At 44.0% G+C, this 22253-nt stretch overlaps 1 protein-coding gene across 1 annotated transcript in view; it reads right to left on the reverse strand.

Annotated features, from left to right (window-relative positions):
- The window catches only part of FLT4 (fms related receptor tyrosine kinase 4), a 126355-nt gene extending 110784 nt beyond the window's left edge, over positions 1–15571 (reverse strand). The window contains exon 1 of the mRNA XM_063120850.1: positions 15476–15571. Within this exon, the coding sequence (XP_062976920.1) occupies positions 15476–15533 (58 nt within the window). The 5' untranslated portion in view covers positions 15534–15571. The remainder of the gene's footprint in view (positions 1–15475) is intronic.
- Between the last annotated feature and the right edge of the window lie 6682 nt (positions 15572–22253).

Here is a 22253-nt window from a genome sequence, read left to right on the forward strand (position 1 = left end):
TCATTGTATGAAGCCATCAAATTAGGTTGTGATAACAGCTCTTATACATTACACATTGCAGATGCTTTTTATTGGCTTAATGTGAATAGTATTGCCACTGTTTATTACCAAGACCTATCTTGTAATAATTGAAATACAATATAGTGCCATTTATCACTCTGAATACAAAATGTTAACTTTAAAGCACTCATGGTCTGTGTTAGTAAATACTGTTCTAAACATAAAACAATTTGATTTGCAACAGGACAGTTTAGAAAACTGTTTGGTGATTTGTTATGGGATGGGCAAATGCAATAGAGAAACCTGTATACTTGTGGATGTTTATGGCAGTTTCCTTTGGAATTGCCATAAAATGATACCTCAGTAAAGTTTTACATTTTATTTCATTGTAACTGAATAGGAATATCTGAAAGTTTAGGTGTCAGTTCTTTTAAGAGCATCTGGAATGATGGGCTGTTTGCCTCAGTAAAATTCCTGATGGTAGGCTTGTAAACAGTATAATATATTGGAGATATCTGGTTTTAGCAGTATTAATCTGCAGCTGCCATAAACATTTGTATAACCAACAGCAAGAAGATGAAGATGATGGTGTATGAAAAATCCCATGAGAAAGAGAAACATTGTATCCAATGTTAGTCTTACATAGATTAGACCCATTGAAATGAATGGAATGTAGACTTTGAATGCAACCCATAGTTTTGAAAAGCAGCTTGCTTGCCTTTTGGCATGATTTGAAGGACAAGGATCATTGATTTGTCATTGCTCTACACTGCAAGTATGGGCTACTTGTTCAGCTATACTCAATCTCCTTTCAGTAGCCATCTATGCATACCTTGGAATGTTCACATTTTATTCCCAATTATCTGTTATTGTGACATGGCAGCTGATGTCTCAAATGCTGTCCCAGAATTGTTCTGTCCCAGCAAGATAACATGTGAGTGCATAACGTGCTTTGGCTTGACTTCTTTGAGTGTGTTTGGATCTCCTAGGCTCTGAAAGCATCTTTCTGGAGAGCCCCTGCTGGTTGCATGATCCAGGAGGCCAAGTTCTGTGAGTGAATGGTTGTCCTTGACAGGAGGGGCTTGCACTTGCTAGAGTAAGGTGAACAGATGTGAAGAGGCTACAGGCCTATATTCATTTATGTGGGAGTATTTATTGAAATCAATGGGACTTGCGTCTGTCATTTCTTTGGGCAGTTTTCTTTGGGTCCCTTGTTGGGATTTCTGTTCTCTGCACACTGAGGCAGTGTAAATTCAGGAAATCTTTGGATAAAAGGATAATGGGCATCCATTCTGATCTTCCTTTGAATTGCTACTGATCATGGTCTTGTTTACATGGCTAATGAACCAGAGATATAATGACAAATTTTAGATTAGTTTCTCACTGATAAACCAGAAGTTGAAACAAGCTAAGAGGTGCTAGTGAGAAGTTACTGCAACAAGCCTTTAGTCCATTTTGTTCCATGGCTAATGTTTGCAGGGTAATAGTATTTTATACTCTTTCTGAATGCTAGTTTGCTAGTTTGTTGTACTAGATTTTTCTGCACTTGTCAACTGCTTCATTTGTTCAGTGGTAGCATTATTCTGAATCTGTGAGTATGGATATGAGAAAAGTGATGGGGAAAGAGTGTTAAATGTTAGGAAAGGTGAAACTATGGTCATCCAGTGAAGGATTTGCAGTCAGAAAAGATATTTGAGGGAATGGGAGACTGTGGCCTTAGCTAGACCTAAGGTTTATCTCGGGATTGTCCCTGCCTGCTCCCGGGATATCCTGTGTGTCATTTACATGAACAGGGATAATCCCGGATAAACCTTAGGTCTAGCTAAGGCCACAGAGTATAGCAAAAGCGTCAAAGTACAGCAAAAGCTACAAAAGTGGAAGTGAGTGAAGTTGATTTCAGATACGTTGAATGTTTCACTTGTTCTTTATTTCAGTGATTTTAACATTAAGATGTTACGTAGAACAGCTTTGTCTTAATTATGTGCTGTGAAATTAGACATGTGACCAAGGCCATGTTTGGTTGGGCACACACCCTTGGGGGCTGGGCATGTTGGTGAGCATGCCCCCTTGGTGTGGGCATGTTGTCCTTTTTGGTTTTCAAAATATGGTCACCCGTTATAACAGCTTCACTGGCTGCCAGTCTATTTGTGGGCAGAATTCAAAATGCTGGTTATGACCTATAAAGCCTTATATGACTTGGGACCAGGCTATCAGGAAAACTGCCTTCTCTCATATGAGCCTGCCCTATTGTTAAGATCTTCTGGGGGCTGCCTTGATGGCAGCATTGTCACTGCTTTTGCAAGAACCCAGTGCTTTTGCTGCTGCAAGGTGGTGGTGGCTAATCTCCATGCAGAAGGCAGCATGTGCTTTCCAACGGCCATTCAACTCACTGGCCTGCCCTCTGCCTGGGCTTCCGGCATCCAGTCAGGGGTCGCCTTCTGCCCAGGAATGTCTCCACAATGCAGCAAGGTTAGACAGTGGAAGGGCCATGTTTGCCTCTCTCCAGCCTAAAAAGTCCAGGTTAAGTCCCTGACTTTTTAAAAGTGGAGCTTTGCAGGAAAGTTCAAAAATTCTTGACTGTCAAGAATCTCTGAACTTTTGACATAATGTTGGTCAATATTTTATGCATCTTTCCTAAGTGTTTCCTCTGAACAAATATGACCTTCTTGGGACACATCTCAGAGAAAGTAAGTGATGTGTTCAAATCCTGCCAAGACATGATGTAGTTAAGGTTGCAATCATATACCACTTACCTGAGAGCCCTGTTGAATTCAATGGGGCTTACTTCTAGGTAGATAATTATAGGCTTGTACTATAAGGGTCCTAAACTACTAGATGGATTCTCTCAGTTCAAATTCAACTCAGCCATGAATGAATGGCTTGGAAGAATGTCTTCCTTACATGGTCGTTGTAAGATCACACATAATGTATTCTTTCATAGGAAGAACTTAGAGCACATAAGAAAAAATATTGTTTGCTTACCAAAAAGTTTTGTTGTATCTGAATTATACAATTTATAATATACAGTAGAGACATGTTAAGGAAGGACCACTAAATCCTTGTAGAGCTTGTTCCAGTATTGATAAAGTTAGGCACAGTGGAATTAAGCTTGTCACTATATAACTTGCCTCATTTATTTCACCAGGATTTTATTTATTTATTTATTTACATTTATATGCCACCCCATAGCCGAAGCTCTCTGGGCGGTTTACAAAAGTTAAAAACAATGAACATTAAAACAGATATACAAAATTCAAAACATTAAAAGTATAAAAACTACAATTTTTTTCTGGATTAGGGCCCATCCTTAACCACATTCCATTAATAATGTAGACATGGCTATCCACAAATCTCAGTTCTATACTTCCTTGATTATTCAGTTTGGTATGATGTTTGCCATATCCATCCATCTCTCTATCTAAACTTCTTGGGAGCCAAATGCTTTTACATAGCCCAAGCCATTCTGGAAAGTTGTACTTTGGAGTGATTCCTGGAATTCTTACTCCCAATTTTAATCAGGCAACATTCCCTCGGAAGTCATTGAGTGCAAAACAACGAATTTAGGATTTAGCCCAGTAATAAAAACTTCCTTCCTTCTTTCTGAGACACAGTCGGCAGGACTCTGCTATGTTTCTTTCTTCTCTGTCCACATCTCTTGAGACTAGAGCTATCAGCTATTCTGGGTAGTTGAGCTGCCATCTGCTAAATTGTCCCTATTCCTTCCTGCAGATGCTATGAAAACAGAATGGACAGCAAATTGAAATAAATAGAAAGGGCAGCAGGCTGTTCCAAAGATGCATAGCTTGACTAGTAACCACTTATCCTCAGATTTTCATTTGGAAATTATTTGCAGCAACCAAAACATTACTGAGCACAATTTAATAGCTACAGTTAGCAGCACGTAGTAATTCAGCAAATTCTGACAGTTAACAGTGATGCAGCAGTAGGCATTTACAAGGGAGAATCTGCGGGTGGAGGTGCTTAACCCTCCCCCACAGTCCTTCTACCGGGCTTCCATCCTGACCACTGGGCTAATTGGAGCCAATTGGCCCACCCCAAAAACAAAACACAAAATACCGGTGTAAAACAAGAAAAAAACTGGTTGGAAGGAGAGCTGTGAAGGAAAATAGGTGGGCTGGAAAAGTTTAAGAACTCACTCCCACCCTGCAAATAGTTTCCTTCAAATCCAGAACCCAATCCACAAATTAGCATAACAAGCAAAAATAGCAGTGGAAACCTGCCTTTGCCTCATAATTTAGAATTCTGCACCCAGAAAACTAAAATTTGGTGAAGAGTACACAATGATGCTAACTGAATCCAGAGTAACATTACCCTTGTCATTTTGGTGCAGAAATTTCAGCATTATCCAATTCCTTATTTGGTTTTATTTTTCCTTTCCCCCCTTCTTCCTATCAATTCTGCTCTGGCAATACTGTCAAGGCTGTAGTCTTGCTGTGGAATAGTGAGATGTGTCAGACCATCATCACAATTCTCCCCAAGTACCCTCTCCAGTGCTGTGGAGCCTGCATGGCTCCCTGGTATTCCAGGGAGCTGCAGGTAATGACAAGTCTATGGTGCAACAACACTTAGAATACTGTGTACAATTCTGGTCAGTGCAACTAAAAATGGATATTGTAGAGCTGAAAAAAGTGCAGAAACTGGGATTGTTTAGCTTAGAAAAAAAGGCAAGTAAGGGGAGACATGATTTAGGTATACACAATTAAGCATGGTGTGGAGAATGTGGATGCGGGAACATTTTTCTCCCTTTCTCAAAATACTAGAACTGAGGGTGATCCCATGAAGCTGACTGGTGGGAGATTCAGGAAAGATAAACTTCTTCAAACAGTGCATAGTTAAACTTTGGAATTCACTTCCACAAGATGTAGTGGTGGCCACCAATTTGGATGAGTTTAAAAGGGGATTGGAAAAATTCATGAAGGATAAGGCTATCAATGGCTACTGGTCCTGATGGCTGTTACCTCCAAGATCAGAGACAAAGTGCCATTGTACACCAGTTGCTGGGGAACATGGACGGGAGGGTGCTGTTACACTCACATCTTGCTTGTAGGGTTCCCATGGCTGGCTGGTTGGCCACTGTGTGAACAGGAAACAGGACTACACGAACCCTTGTTCTGATCGAGCAGGGCTCTTCTTATGTTCTTATGTTGTTATATGTTCTTATGTACAGCTTACACTAATACATATGCACCACAGCTGGCTTGAAATAAGTAACCAAGCAACAGTTTTGAAACAGGCCTCTTAACAAGTCTTTAATATTTACTTTAATCTGATCCAGTATGGCTGTTCTTATGTTCTCATGTGGATTTGTATATGTAAATACCCACTCCAACAGATCATGCTAGAGCATCACATATCGGGAACACATATGTCCAAATGTTTTGTTAATGCTGCGTGTGCACAGATGCCTGACTGCCTCTCACCTCCAGCTGACAAGCCCTGCGTCACCATGGTCCATGCCATTGTTATTGCTGGCCTTGCTGACACATTGTCACCATAAGTCGGTGGAAAACTCTGCCCAGGCCTGGACACCAGCCAGGAGGCTCTACTCCAGAGTTCCCCCTCTCTCCCCCCATGAACTCCTCCCTGCATCAGCTGGCTCAGCCGCCCACATCAAAACCTCCCTGAAGGACGTCGTCATTTCACCGCCTCAGTGACTTTCCAAGTGGAATGCAGTGCGAGTTGTGTACAAATGAGCAAACAGACCAACACATTGAGGCACAGATGCCTTCTCCCCCGGAAAATGCTGTTTATTAAATGGCCGCTGCAAAACCCTGTCCAAATGAGAAGGGGTGGTGGGCCAAGCATGCTGATCTCCTCCCCCATTCTCACTAAAATGAAAACTAACCCACTGCCTGCCATGACACCCATCATAAAGGGGTCTCTCCAAGCTGTTATCAGCCTATGACAGTTTCCGCCATCAGATTCCTCCTGCCCATTAGGAAAGCTAAATAAGGAACATAGTTCAAGCGGCTGCAGGAAGTGGGGAAATGCAGGACATCCGGCCCAGCTGCCAGTTTTTCCTTTCCCATGAACCACTGCTGACCTCCAAAAGCAAGGGCTTGGACATCACGCCTGGCATCACAGCTAAGCATCTTCGCTTAACTCTTTGGAGGCTACCTGTTAATGCAGGAACCTGAGGATACCTGGTTTTAACTGTGAAGGACACAATAGTGTGTCACTTCATGTTGCACCAGGTTGGGAGAGAGGAACACTTTGCAGTTTGATTTTAACAAAGGTCTTCAGATGCTTTCATTTTAGTAAACGCATATATCAGCAACGCATACATCTAACCCATTGTACCACCAGCAAACTATTGACTATATAGGTCTATTAAGTTCATGCAAGGAATGTAAGCATATGCATGTCTTAAAATTATGAGCTGGTTATTTTATCTCATTACAAGCAGGTATACAGTTGCTTGTTTACATTACAACTACTCACATACTTCCAAGATACTGAACAGAATCTTTCCTGATGTCAAGTCATTAGGGACTAAACTGCCTTTCAAAGAAATCTGGCCAATTCTAGGTTTAGTGCTATTAACAGGTAAGCCCTACCAAACCTCTGTATACCTCTTAGAAATGTCCTAGTGCCTAAAAATGGATTCCAGAGGTTCCACATCTTTTTATCATCCTTGGCTATGAATATCAGCTTGAGTTATTACTTTTTCTGCCTGTTAACTTGCATTTTTTTTAAAAAAAATAAAACAACAACTTTGCCGTAAGGTCATAAAACAGATGTAGAAAAATGGGGAATCATTGTTATTATATAGAAGCAGTAATAGAATAGTAAGAAGGGTTAATTGGAATTCACAATTGCAGAGTGTGAGGACCAAATTCAAGATGTTAATAAGGGTGGGGGGACTTTTTTTGCCCCAAGAGTCATACTAGCATGGTGGGGACTGCATGCTAGCAGTGGATGGGGCCACATCCCAAAGTGGGATGGTCATTCTCTCTCATGCACACTATACATTCTCTCTTTCTCTCTCTCACACACACTCACTCATACATATGCTCTGTATGAATGGAGAAAGGTGCAGCTCCTCTCTTCATGCACAGAGAGGTTTGCAAGTCTTCTGGCTTCGGACCTGCAGGTCTCTTCCTCCATGGATACATCACTCTCTTTTTTCTGCACACAGAGAAACAGGCTGCCCAGGGCAGGATCTACACTACTGCTTTAAAACATTTTATAATGGAATTGACAACTGTTGGGGCCCAGGACACACTCTATATACAGTTTTCAAACTGTTTTCAAAGTGTTTTATCCTGCTTGGTGCAGATCTGGCCAAGGTCTTTTCTTCCATCAGCATGTTGGAGCACCTTTCTCTGAGGGGTGGGATAGTAAGCAATGGGAGGAGCTTCACAGAGTGTGTGGAACCTCTATCAGGGTTTCAGCGGGTTGGATGGGAAGATCTCGCCATCCAAGCATTAATACACCATGCCCTGTCCTGCACATTACACAACTTCACATGATTTCTTGCCTCTCCAGTGGCCGATGTTTCATAACATCCATGTGATTTTGCATTAGGATAATCTTTGTATGTGTTGTGGGAGGTAACATTCACGGACTATAGCATAATAACAGTTTCTCCACCTGGCCATATGATAGCTTCTTTTAGATTTTCCTTGATCTCTAGGCTTGGCCCATGGATAAATCTTACTGCCAAGTAGCCACACCTGAACAAAGCTGGCCTTGAATAAGATTAGTGAAATATGAGAAGAGTTTTGCAACAGGGACAACTAACAGGACAGAATGAGAAAATATTAGGTGAATACTAGGAAAGCTGCAAAATATACACAGGAAGTTGGTTTATACCAGGTCAGAACACTAGTCCATCTAGGCTAGTATTGTTGACACTGAATGGCAGTAGCACTTCAGAGTTTCAGACAGAGGCCTTTCCCATCCTTACCTAGAGATTCCAGGAATTGCACCTAGCACAGCCTTCCCCAACCCAGTGCCCTGCAAACGATTTGGATTACAATTCCTGGCATTCCTGACCAATGGCCATCCTGGCTGGGATGGATGAGAGCTGAAGGTCAAAACATCCGGAAGGTACCAGGTTGGGGGAGTCTGACCCAGAATCTCCTGCATCTAAAGCAGGTGTTCTAACACTGAACTGCAGCCCTTCCCCCCAATGGTCCTTGGCCCATGTAGGCACCAAGCTGTCAGCCAGGGGCATTGCCAGGCACTTAAAAGACACAGGGCCCAGACCCATAGGGCACAAACCTGCTAATTTATATCTATCAGCTACTTTATATCTAAATCTGCTAATCTATTTCTCTATATTTTTATTTACATATGCTAATATTTATTTGTATGTTTATTTATAATGTATTTATATAGGTTATATAGGTTAATTTATATCTGTATATGCAAACTTGAAAATAATTGCTAGGATTTATTCGAATTTCATAGGAGGCAAAGCAAGCCAATTAATTTCTCATCCAAATCATCTCAAATAAAATTAATTCTTGAATTAATTTGCATCCTGGCCCAGATCACGACAAACCAATGGGGGGAAAAGTCTCTCCCCTGAAGCCTGACTGCCATGCAAGGAAAAGCTCTTTGGGGGTGGGTGTCTTGCAGCATCTGAGAAAGGAAGAGTTAACCGTTCCCTTCCTGGATGCAACCACCCTTGAAAATTGCCACCTGCATGGCATTTACAGGAGAATGAAAAGAAAAAACTTCCATTGGCACCAATGGATACTTAGGGACTGGGGAACAGATCTGGGGCTGGGGCCCAGGCCTAGCAATGCCCCCGCTTATGCAGCATTCCTCTTCATTGTCTCATTTATGGCTATGTGTGCAAGGCCTTTCCTGCCATTTCTAGTGAGAGGTTATATCCTAGATTTTAAGCTAGAACCTCCTGCATGTGAAACCTGAGGTGTTTCATCAGGATAGGGCTGCCTCACACTGGGTCAGACCATTGGTCTATCTAAGGATATCAGTCTGCAGAAGATAGGGTGACCATATGGAAAGGAGGACAGGGCTCCTGTATCTTTAGCAGTTGTATTGAAAAGGGAATTTCTGCAGGTGTCATTTGTATATTTGGAGAACATGGTGAAATTCCCTTTTCATCACAACAGTTAAAGCTGCCGGTGCCCTGCCCTCTTTTAAATCTGGTCACTCTAGTATAGCTCCTGCACCTTTAAATGTTGTGATGAAGAGGGAATTTCACCAGGTTCTCCATATATACAAATGACACCTGCTGAAATTCCCTTTTCTATGCAACTGTTAAAGATACAGGAGCCCTGTCCTCCTTTTCATATGGTCACCCTAGCAGAAGATGATATGAGAGGGGTGGAGCCAGATGGGCTTAAAACATAGGCGCAACTGACTATCTTGACTTAGCAATAACTTTAGAGAGGCAGTAACACTCTATTCTTTAAGCACCGTTACAATTTTGTCCTTAGGGGAAATGTGGGCATGGGATTAACCTAACCCTCCTCATTAACAGCTTGAAATAAGAAACAAAGGACTAAGATAGCCAGCGGCAATAAAAATCCAGGGATTAATTTTACCAGTCACTGGATAGCAGAGCAGCTGCAGGAGTATTTCTATGCCCACAAAGGAGAAATTGGGACCGCAGTGCAATCCGCTGGAATGCCTAGCACCAAGTCATAAGCTGCATGGTGGGTGGGGGGTGGCGGTCTGTTCAACACATTGTGCTAAGCGTCTGCATTGCAGCAGGTGCTACAGCACATGGGGCAAAAGGGAGGCAATAATACATTCCACATGCCCTCTGTAGTCATGTCAGCATGCTCCCCTACGTCTGCTACAAGGATTTGTCTGCCTCCCTCAGCTACATTCCTGGAAGCTGTGGGTTTGAGTTTTACTTGGCTTTTCGCCAGAAGGATGCTTTTAGCGCTCTCACTGTAAGTGGAGACTTGATCCATAGAGCTGGACAAGTCAATCTGATACAGGCCGGATATGTATGGCTGGCCAGAGAAATTGAGTGATATGGATTGTAGATCGGGGTAGGCAGAAGGTAGATTGTGATCCACTAGTAGATCTCTGGGTGACTTGTAGTAGGTCAGCAAGGGTTTCTCACTCTTAATGATTTAAGAACAGTAACAAATGATTTTTCTCCCCTAAATAAGGTTGCTGAAATGAAGAGAGAGGGGTGTGTGTGTGGGGGGGGGGGAGTGTTTTTTGTGTGGGGGACAGTGAACTTGTTCTCATATTAAAAACAGAATTCTTGGTCTGATCCGTGTGTCAAGAGGCAGTCTGTTCCCTACTTCTACTTTGTGTGTGTCTGCTGTGGTCTGCAATTTTGCGTCTGACTCCCACTGGAATTCTAGATCCCGAAAGCTTCAAGTCTGCCCACCCCTATTGTAACTGAATACTGCAGATCTTATTACTTTCCTCCTTGTTTATATATTGTGGCCTGGTTCAATATATAATGATAAGCCAAGGCTCTGGAAGAACCCTGACTTAACATTTATGAGCACTGTGCTTGTGCACTCTGCCTGATCATTTACACTGCAAGCAGGAGTAACTAAATGAACCATGGATCTTCTGTCCATGGTTTGCTGGATTGTACAAACTAATGAGGTATCCTAGAATTGCCTTTGCCTAAAGAGCCCAAGCACAGCGGAACAAGGAATTGGTAAAGCTGCCCCACCTGTTGTGAAAACATGGCACTTCATATTCCTTAACAGAATGTGTGATGACCAATTCATTGCCTTTTTATCCCAGACTTCCTCCAAGGCACTCAGAGTGGTGCAGCTGGATCTCCTCCTCACCTCTGTTTTATCCTCACAATTGTTTAGTTATGTAGGTTAGGCTGAGACAGGGCAGAGTGTGATTGGCAGAGTCCCCCAATGAGCTTCATGGCTGAACAGAGATTTGAAACTGAGCCTCCCCTGTCTAAGTACAAAAGCTATACCACATATATTTGGGGTGCAGCTATACTGCCAAATTTTGCAGTCATTTTCTCCAGAACGCAAGTGCTCAAATAAATAATCACAATACAAATAATAACCACTACCCTTTCTTTAAGCTCAAATCAATGCTTTGACTTGCTAATAAGAGGGAACATAGAATATAACTCTTTCATTTGTTCCTAAGAGAGAATTGCCTTTGTTCTTAGAACAGCTCCTTTATCACACAACATAGTTGCAGGATGTTGTTTACAGCTACTGTGGACAGAGGTTGCAATCCTATATCAACTTACTTTTAACGTTTTAAATTTATTGTCCACCGCCTGGAGAGCCTTGGCTATCAGGCAGTATAAAAATCCAATAAGTAAATAAATTTACCCGAGAGTAGGTCCAATTGAATTACATGGAACTTACTTCTGAGTAGACCTAATGGGCTCTCAAGTTACAGGAAGCAAGATTCTGGCTGGACGTCAGGAAAACTTCCTGACTGTTAGAGCAGTACAACAGTGGATCCAATTACCTAGGGAGGTTATGGGCTTTCCCACACTAGAGACAGCTGGACAGCCATCTGTCAGGGATGATTTAATGCATGGATTCCTGCATTGAGCAGGTTGGACTCGATGGTCTTATAGCCCTTCCAACTCTACTATTCTATGATTCTATGACCTGTATAGGATTTCATGGTATAAATATAACCAATGGGATAACTCTGGTAATAATCAAGTACTTTTGACTCTATATGCACCACCAGTTGTATGCTATTCTTTTGAGGCACTGCTTAAATCTCTTTGGTTATGACCATTGTGGTGGGGGTAGGGATCTTTAGACATAAAATCTCTCCGTATGTTAACTATTGCAGTGAGTCCTGATTGTGAGGCACTTGTGACAGGATAATAGACTGGTTAAGGGTATTACTATTAAGGGTATTACTATTACTGTATCAATAACCTTAACTGTGCTGGATATCCTGATCCTGCACATACTTATCTGAAAATAAGTTCAATTGACACCCACCTATTGCTGAGTAAATGTATTTACTTAACTTTTAAATGGTCAATTAACCAAAGTTTTCTGGGTGCTGCACAATACATTAAAACATAAAATACAAATATTAAACAAAAATAAATAGCCCAGAATAAAACCAAGATAAAATCAGCAGCAAAGGATAAAATAATCTCAGCACATAACACCAAATTAAAATTAGCAGTACAAAATACTACAAGCACTAAAAACAGTCTGTTAAATGCCCCCAAACCTTATTAATCTGGCCAAGCACACACTGCGCTGTGCAAACATATACAACGCCTACAGCACAAACTTGTGCACAATGAACTGCCATACGGTATGGATATTAGTTAGAATATTTGTATCCTGCTTTTCTACCTGATTCAATCTGCAAGGTGGTCTACAATCATAAAAATATTAAAATGCAGCATTAAAACAATAAAATATCAGTATTTTAAATGTAGCTTCTACAACATAAATTAAAAACAAAGACCTATAGAACATCAAGTGATGGATTGCTGGTTTTGTGTATGTACCCAGTGCAGCCAATTTACAGGCAGAATCCTATTTCTGTATGAGATTTGGCCTTACTATCTCAGGACATGGGTCTAGAATGCAATGCACCCAACTGCTATCCAGTCCTTCCCCCAAGAGAGACATATTTTCCCTGTCTTAGCATCATCATAACAGCCCTGTGAGGTAGATTAGACTGAAAGAGAGTATAACCCAGTGAACTTCATGGCTGAGGGTTTTTTTGAAACTGGGTCTCTATGCTCTAAATCAGGGTTGGCAAGTTGTGGCCATCAAATGTTTCGGCTTGCATCTCCCATCAGCCCTAACCGACATAGCTGACAGTGAAGGATCATGAGAGTTGTAGGCCAAAACATGTGGAGGGCCAAAAGTTGCCCACCCTCCTAATCCATCTAAACCCATGTGCTAATTTGTCACAACTGCTTATGCTTGCTGTGCTCTCACCATTCCTTTCCAGCTACTAGTTCAGGACAGAGAAGTGTCTCACTTCAGACCATTTGTCTACTTCAGAGCAACTCTGATCTTTATGAAGGATGCATCACATTGGCCCTGTTCAGAAGACACCTTAAACCATGGCTTTAACCATGGCGAATAAGGCTTTTTGCCTTATTCACTGTAGTTAAAGACGTGGTTTAAGGTGTCTTCTGAACAGGGCTATTAAGTTATCTTTGTATCATTGCATAAAGCCTGAGCTAGTAACACTGCATCTCAGTCACTCTACCCCAGCATTTATCAGCCTTGATACATTACGCCAGTATGAAAAGGTAACATGAGCCCAAATACTTCACATTGTATCACAATGCGGTGTGTTCCATTCCGACAGCAGAGCACTATGCATTAAAAGCACTATTCCCATGTTGTAGTGCTCTAGGCTTGCAAGTGCTGCTGTACTGCATTCTATATATTCTATATATACCTCTCAACTGTTGCTCACTAAAGACCCTGGTTTTACATCACTGCCTGGTGCAGTAAACAATACACCACAACAATAATGAATCATGGAGCTGGGATGATAGAAAATGGTCTTATGCTGCAAAAATTGATCTTGCCACATGTAAAGCTTCCTGTGCTAAAAATTTTCCTGTGGTCTCTGGTTCTTTATGGCCTCCCGTCTGAACTCTAGCAAATCGTGTATCATAGTCCTCCTCCACAGAACCTTTTTCTCCATCTCAGCAAATGTGGCCTAGAGTTTTATTTGCTCCTACACTTATAGACTCCTGATCTCAAAGTCTCACTGGCATTTCACACAGCCCGATCCAATGCATATTTACTCAGAAGTAAGTCCCACTTTGTTCACTGGCACTTTCTTCTATGTAAGTGTGCACAGGATTGCAGCCTGAGTCACTTTTTTATTTAATTTGACAGTGCTGAGCCAATGGACTTTGCTGAGAAATGCAATCACCTGAACCAAGATAAGCAAGTGCTGTTCTAGCATGCATCAAAGTGACAGCTGCTTCTTTCACCAACAGAAAACCACTTGTCCAGAATGTGCTTATGCAAAAGTCAATATCTCCAAAAATTGGACAGGAATTATGATTTTTAAGCATGATGGTGCTTTCATGGCATTTTCCTTGTTCAGAGAATTACATAACTATGCTCAGCATGATCTTAGGAAAACCAAATAGTCTTGCATCACCCCCCCCCACTCCCCCAAATTTCTGTACTTATGAAGCACAGACTCTGGGTTGTGTCCAATGTTCATCTAACTTAAATCCCAATTGTTTCAATGGGTCTACTCTAAGTAGGACTAATGCTAGATTCAGCCCCCTATTAGGGATCATCTCCACATGGGCAAGAAGATCTCCATTTTAAAACAACAACACAGGAATGGAAGTGCCTACTGCTTCCCTTCTTACATTCAATCGTAAGCATGTTTAATTAGAAGTAAGACCCATTGAGTTCAGTCCCAAACACCAATCACAAGCAGAAAGCAGTGTGTGAGAGAGTTTTAAATTACAAAGACAGGTTGAATCAGTACAGCACCAGTAGGTACTTCTTGAGGAATCAGAGCAGGTTTGTCACAAAAAGAAATCCCTGTTGCAAAGTTAACCCAGAGGGATGGATGTATAAAATAAATCCCCCTTTCCTGCCCTGGAGGAGTGATTAGTCACCTAAGAGTGCCCTCTGGTGGTGGAAAGAGGCTCAGTTGTACAACCTCAGTCAAAAAAGATGCCCTTGCTGAAGGAAGTGGGTGTTTGGCAGATGCTGTGCCTGGAGTGGTGAAATTGAACAAAAGAGGGAAATGCAGGAGGAAGGAAAGAAGGAAAGCAGAAAGTGGCAAAGAGGCCAAAATGGGTTGCAAAATCCAAGGTGGTGGTCAACCTGTGGCTCTTCAGATGTTGTTGGACTGCAATCCCCATCATGCTTGTGGCTCTTCAGATGTTGTTGGACTGCAATCCCCATCACCCCCACAGCCTTCCAGATGTTGTTGGACTGCAATCCCCATCACCCCCATGGCCTGCCAGATATTGGATTGCAATCCCCGTCATCCCCGGGAACCTGTGGTCCTCCAGAAGTTGGATGCAAGCCCCATCATCCCTAGAAACTTCCAGATGTTGTTGGACTGTAATTTCCATTATCATCGGCCATGCTGAACTGGGGCTGATTGCAGCTGGAGTCCAACCACATCTGGAGGACCACCAGTTCCCCACTCCTGTGGTACGGGGGCGAAAGTGGCAAACAGAGCGGCAGAGCAGGGCGGCCAATGGGACAGGGAGGTGGGTGGCCGGTGCTGAGCTGAGGGCCTGCACGGCGAAAGTGCGACGCCAAAGCAGGCGGCCGAGGGAAACCGACGGCCAACGAGGCGGCCGCCGGGCGGGTGGGGAACTGGGGTACCCGAGGGGGCGGCGGCCGCCGCAGGGAGGCGTCGAGAGGCTCCGCGTCGCGCCCCGCTCCTTCGCCGCATCCACCCCGCGGTCCGAACGCGTGGCCCACCGTGGGACGTTGTCCCCGTCTCTCTCGGCCGCCAATAGCAGCTCCCCAGCGCGCTCGGCGCCAGCGTGCGCTCCGCCGACGGCGCGCCTGCGCTCGCTCACCTGCTTCCGAGACGATGCCGATCCAGAGCCAGAGGGACAGCGTGCACGCTCTCTTCATTTCCAGCGCCGGGGCGAGAGCGCGTCGGGTATGCGGCGGCGTCGGGGGCAGCAGCAGACGAAGCTACCTCTGGCAAGTGGGCTGCTGCTGCTGCTGCTGCTGCTGCTGCTGAGTAGCGGACGGTCCCGGCCGGCGCAACGCTCCCGGCGCCGCCGCTGTAAATGCTGCCGCTGCCGCTGCCGTGCCCCGCGTGGCGCAAGGCTGCCTGTGCCCGCCTCAGGAAGCGCGGACGCGCTCCGGGATGAGGGGGATGGCTGAGCCCCGCTTCCCTTTCCTTTTCCTCCCTCAGCCGCTTGCTGCTGCCAGCGAGTCCAGCTTGGGCGGCTCGGCCAAGTTTGCCGGGGCTCAGGAGCTCGGCCGGCGGCTTTGCGGGAAGGAGCCGATCCGAAGGGAGGGGAGGAAGAAGGCGGGAAGCCTGGTGGGGGCGCGGGAGGAGGAAGAGGCAGCCGCCGGTGGGCGACGCGAGGGGCTGCGTGGGTGGAGAAGGGCGAAGAGGGGCGAAGAGGCGAAGAGGGGCGAAGAGAGCAGCGGGGTGGGGCCTGCCGGTAGCGAAGCCGAGCCCAGGGGCGAGGGAATGATGTGAGAGAAGGCGAGAGACCGGGCTCTTGGAGGGGAGGCTGGACGGCAGGGTGAAAGTGGGCGATGAAAGTGGTGGTGATAGCCTGAAGTTTGCGCAAAAGGTGAGGCGGGAGAGGAAGGAATCACGCCAAGGGCGGATGGATAATCAGGCTCCCGGGAAGGGGGAAGAAATGGTGCTGGAGTGAATAGGGCTGCGAGGCATCCACGAAAAGGGCTATAGGAGCAGGTGCGAGAGGCTCCACAGCATTGCTGTTTCAAGTGCAGACGGTTTGCTTCCTGGGGCAAAGGGGATAAATAGGGTCTTTCCTTCTTCTTGCAATCATCTTCTGCCTTTATGAAGCAGCAGACAAAAAGAAATCCAATACACACGGGTTTTCCTGACATGGGAATTCAATGATGGACGCTTCACCTGTTGAATTTCTGCTGGTCGGGCCACCGAAAGGCACAGGAGCTCTGCTAGAAGAGAGGAGTGGCAGCCACAGGACAACGAGCTCCTTTGCTATATAACACAACTTGGTTCTGTCATGTGGTGTTCTTGCTGCTGAGCTTACTTGACACAAAACCAGAAGTGACAGAAGTAGTCCCTTCCAAGGTGCAATGTCATACAGGGCTTTGTGAGGACTGCACTACCTGTGTGCAGTTTTTGTGGCTCCACAAGATCTACTGTGTTATATTTATTTATTCAATTTATATCTCACTTATATACAAAATACCCTAGATGGCATGCAAAGTTAAACTATTTTAAACAAGATAAAACAATTATAGAATCATAGAATAGTAGAGTTGGAAGGGGCCTAAAAGGCCATCGAGTCCAACCCCCTGCTCAATGCAGGAATCCACCCTACAGCATACAATCAATAAAACAATACCATAGGTAGCGTAAACATGTTAAAACAAATTTAAAAGATGAAACAATAGAATTATACAACATAAAAACAATATATAATGGACAGCAAAAAGATTCTAAAAAGGGGAGGGCCTGCCAGAATAATAGAGTCTTAATGCCTGCTTAAAGACATTCAAAGAAGTCAGCAGGCGCACTTCAGCCTGCAGGTCATTCCACAGCTGAGGGGCAGCAAAGGAAAAGGTCTTCTGGCATGTGACTGCCAATCTCACATTAGGCAGTTGCAGCAGATGACCCTCCAGGGACCTTAAGTGGCAGTCTGGAATATAGGGGAGGTGGTGCTCCCTAAGTTACTTTGGACCTTGACCATGTAGGGCTTTAAAGCGAAGAACCAGCACTTCATATTTTGCCCAGAAAGGAATTGGCAGCCAGTGTAAAGATTTTAAAATATGTTTTTAGGTTAATAGAGCACATAATTTAGGACACTGTTTGTTGCAAGGGCTGAATGAATTGAATAAAGACATCTGAGTCCTTAAAAGCGTGGGCAGATGCTAAGAAGCAATGAAGATAAGACAAGAGTGAATTTAAGAGAAAAAAGTGCCCAACTGGCAGATGCCCTCAGGGTGGTTTACAATCATTACAAAAAGCAGAACAACAACAAAAAAGCCCCAAACAAACTAGCAACCAAAACAATTTATTATTTATAGCAGTAAAATTAACAATAAGCAACAGATTAAATGCCTGCTGGAAGAGGAAGGTCTTGACTTGGTGTCTAAATGTATATAGTGAAAATGCCAGGCGGATCTCCCTGGAAAGGGCTTTATACAGACATGGGCATTACAGAGAAGGCTCTTTCTGGTAGCTACATGTCACACCATTGTGAGCAATGACATTGAGAAAAGAGCCTCCAGAAAAGAGCCTCCGTTGTGAGCAATGACATCCAGAAAAGAGTCTCCAATCAGGCAGGAACATATGAGAGAAGGCACTTCTCCAGGTAGACTGGTCCTAAGCTGTTTAAGGCTGGGGAGTATCCAACAGTCATAGAATCATAGAATAGTAGAATTGGAAGGAGCCTAAAAGGCCATCGAGTCCAACCCCCTGCTCAATGCAGGAATCCACCCTACAGCATACTTGACAGATGGTTGTTCAGCTGCCTCTTGAATGCTTCTAGTGTGGGAGAGCCCACAATCTCCCTAGGTAACTGGTTGCATTGTCATACTGCTCTAACAGGAAGTTCTTCCTGATGTCCAGCCAGAATCTGGCTTCCTGTAACTTGAGCCCGTTATTCCATGTCCTGCACTCTGGGAGGATCGAGAAGAGATCCTGGCCCTTCTCTGTGTGACAACCTTTTAAGTATTTGAAGAGTGCTATCATGTCTCCCCTCAATCTTCTCTTCTCCAGGCTAAACATGCCCAGTTCTTTCAGTCTCTCTTCATAGGGCTTTGTTTCCAGACCCCTGATCATCCTGGTTGCCCTCCTCTGAACACGCTCCAGCTTGTCTGTATCCTTCTTGAAGTGTGGTGCCCAGAACTGGACACAATACTCTAGATGAAGCCTAACCAGGGCCGAATAGAGAGGAACCAGTACCTCACACGATTTGGAAGCTAAACTTCTTATTAATGCAGCCCAAAATAGCATTGGCCTTTCTTGCAGCCATATCACACTGTTGGCACATATTCAGCTTGTGATCTACAACAATTGCAAGATCCTTCTCGTTTGTAGTATTGCTGAGCCAAGTATCCCCCATCTTGTAACTGTGCATTTGGTTTCTATTTCCTAGATTTAGAACTTGGCATTTATCCCTATTACATTTCATTCTGTTGTTTTCAGCCCAGCACTCCAGCCTATCAAGATCACTTTGAAGTTTATTTCTGTCTCCCAAGGTATTAGCTATCCCACCCAATTTTGTGTCATCTGCAAATTTGATAAGCATTCCCTGCACCTCCTCGTTCAAATCATTAATAAAAATGTTGAAGAGCACTGGGCCCAGGACTGAGCCCTGCAGTACCCGACTCATTACCTCCCCTCTGTTTGAGAAGGTACCGTTGTTATTCCACAAACTAAAAATGCACTAGTGGAGCTCCACTGAATCTGTCCTTGTCCAAGCAGTTGCCCATTACATTTGCACAACTGCTTATGCAATCACACTTGCACCAATATAACTTCAGTTGGATTCTTCTCTTGCACATAGTTTAGAACCTAGTTCCCGCTAACTCAACATCATTTGCACAAACAAACTGACAAGATTTCAATACTCCCTATAAAATTGGGCCCAAAAACTGATTGGTTGACTGCACCTACCTCCCCCTCCCCCCACCCCCAAGTTTGTCCCAGCGATTTCATGTAGATGTTTAAAAGTATGGGAGACAAAATACAGCCCCAAGGGACAACAGAACAGTGTTTCTATGAGGCAAAACTATAGTCCCCACCCCCCGGCACAACCTTCTGGAACCAGCTATTCAAGTTGGAGCAGAACAACTAAAACAGTGCCCCAAATTCCCAATTCAGATATCCTCCCCGCAAGGATACCATGGTTAATGATATCAAAACCTTGCAGAGGGTTTTGATATTATTAACCGTGGTGTGTAGTTAGCAGGATGAACCAACAGAGATGCAGTCTCCTGTCTTTCTCCTACAGGATGACCAAGGCAGTCTCCACCCAAAACCAGGCCTAACCCCCAATTGAAATGGTTCCAGATATGAATGCATATATTTGTGGAGTTGAACAGAGGCACCTAGAGAACCTATAAAATCATGTTGACATGCATTCCATATTCATAAGCAAAACACCAAAACCAAAAAAACTGTGGTTAGACAATACTTTTATTAGGACTAATCAGAAATGCACAAAATTGTGAGTGAGCCCTTGAGATCTTTAGCTTGCCTGCAAAGTTGTGCTATATTTTGTAGGTCCTAATAAAGGTATTGCCTCGCTGTAGATTTTGGGTTTTTTTTTCTTATGGACCAGCATGACTGAGTTGGTTCCATATTAATAAGTAAAGTTTTCATGCACATCAACATCCTGCTAACTACACACATGGATGACCAGAAACATGGTCATACATTCATACAATGCGTACAAATCAATACGAACCTGTCCAAAGCCATACATAGTATGCATGTACAAGAACACAACTGTGCATTCATATGTGTGGATGCACACTTGCAGATAAGCACATATAATCTCCCTTAAATTATAAGAATACTTTAAACACATGGGAATCATTGAAAGACCTTTCTCCATCTGCAAAAATCAGTGCCTCGGGGGCCTGACCTGCTATTTCCTCCTCCAGCTGTTTGTTGTTTTGTTTCCCTTCCTCTTCTTTTTTTATTTTGCAAAGCCCACATTAATAAGCGCATAATGAATCTTCCAAAGCACAGCTAGGACAAAGGCAGCCAGGGTATGCCAAGGAGCGGGATCATTCCTTGGCATCTGCAGCTGAGCCGCTTTTGTTATGTGGCTTCTTAGGAGCAAGTTGTGCCTCAAAATAAGCAGTGAGTTCAGCAGCCTTTTGCTCTAGCTGGCATGGAATAGAGCCACCTCATTTTGGGAGGGAAGTTTATTCCTGATTCTTTGTGGGCTTACAGGTGTTGATGGCCTGTAAAGTGTTAGCTTTGCCTGCATTCTTATAGGATGTTGACCTTTTATGGATAGCCTACAGAGAAGATAATCACTCTTAAGTAATTCCCTGACCATGGATTACAGGATTCTGGCTTTTTAGAAGTTTAAAGGATTAAAGGTAGTTTCACACTTTACATGGCAGGCATGTTTCCAGATGTGGCCACCATGTGTTGCAGCCATGTCTGAAGGAGAGATGTGTGTGATTTGCATTAGTGCTAATTCACGTCAGCTAATGCGCATTAGCACTAGAATGAAATTCTGGTTAAAAAATCAAATTCTGTCAATGAGCAGATAATGGAACAAAAGTCGCCTGGCAATCCATAAAACACAGATGGAACAAATTGAACAAAATCTGTACACCCCTATGTAGCACCCAGTTAGTGGGATCGATGGAAATGTCTCTCCAGAACTGCTTTCCCCAACATGATGCCCTCCAGATGTTTTGGACTTCAACTTTCCATCAGCTCTAGCTAGCATAGCCAATGTTCTGGAATGCTGGGAGTTGTAGTCCAAAATGTCTGGAGGGTGCCTGGTTGGGAAAGGCTGCTATAAAACTTCAGTGCAGTATCAAACCTCATCTCCATCTACGAATGGTTTTGTAAAAATCTCCATTTCTGTTTAAAAATATCTATACACACACATTTTGCTTTGGTAAACTTCAGCAGCATTAATAGTACTTAATTTACATAAAATGGAACTTTCATCAGTTACTAAGAACATTTCTTCAGAAATGTGTCAAACTATAAATAAGAATATACGCACTGGATCTTTGTCATATTGTGCTTATGTCTGACTTGGCATAATTTAAGCATTTGATTGCTTGATTTACAAATGTAAAGTCAAACTAGAGGTGAGGCTAAATGTGTCACTAGCAGCCAAGTGGTTAAAAAAAATGCAGAGGGAGGGGGAAAACTTTATCAGGACAGCAGAAAACAAGAGGGGAGGCTTAACCCTTTCTTCCTTCACAAGGGTCCTGATAAAAATCCCACCAAACTGCTATTAACACTGTAAGGAAAGCCCCTGTCAAAAGCATCCAAATTTTAAAAATTGTGGAAGTACCCCTCTTCTGGCAGAGGATAGCTTGCCATTGGGGAAGCCCATCAACTGCATAGGCCCCTGGCATGCCCATGGACATCTCTAAGGATGTAAAGCTACCACTGGTCCAACAGTGCTATTGCCAGTGATAGATTGTTCAATGGTCTGAAACAGGATGTTTTGGGTCAGCGATAAAGGCAGACCTCGGGCCTTGCTAAACCTACTGGATAATCCGTCTGGGAGTCGGGGCGACGGCGCGCTACAGCTAGCGCGCGCAGTCGCCCTTTTTCAGACGTAATATGAGACGGGGCAAGGGAAAGCCCCGTCGTGTCCGCCATTTTTTTAACCTTAAAGGGCCATGTGTGCAGGAGCGCATCGCCGGAGAAGGTAGTTTTAAAAATAAATAAATATAGGGTCCCTGCTCCCCCTGCCCCTGATTCCCCCCCAATGCCTGATGCCCCCCTGCCCGCTCTCTCACCCGTCCTCCCCCATCCGCCAAGCCTTGTCCCCATCCTTCTTTCCCCCCTGTCTGCCATGCCCGTCCTCCTTCCCCCGTCCCCGATGCCCATGCCCGTCCTTCTTCCCTACCCCATCCCCCGTCCCGATGCCCATCCTTCTTCCCCCGCCCCGTCCCCGATTT

This window comes from Elgaria multicarinata, chromosome 3 (assembly GCF_023053635.1).
Source record: "Elgaria multicarinata webbii isolate HBS135686 ecotype San Diego chromosome 3, rElgMul1.1.pri, whole genome shotgun sequence".
NCBI lineage: Eukaryota > Metazoa > Chordata > Lepidosauria > Squamata > Anguidae > Elgaria > Elgaria multicarinata.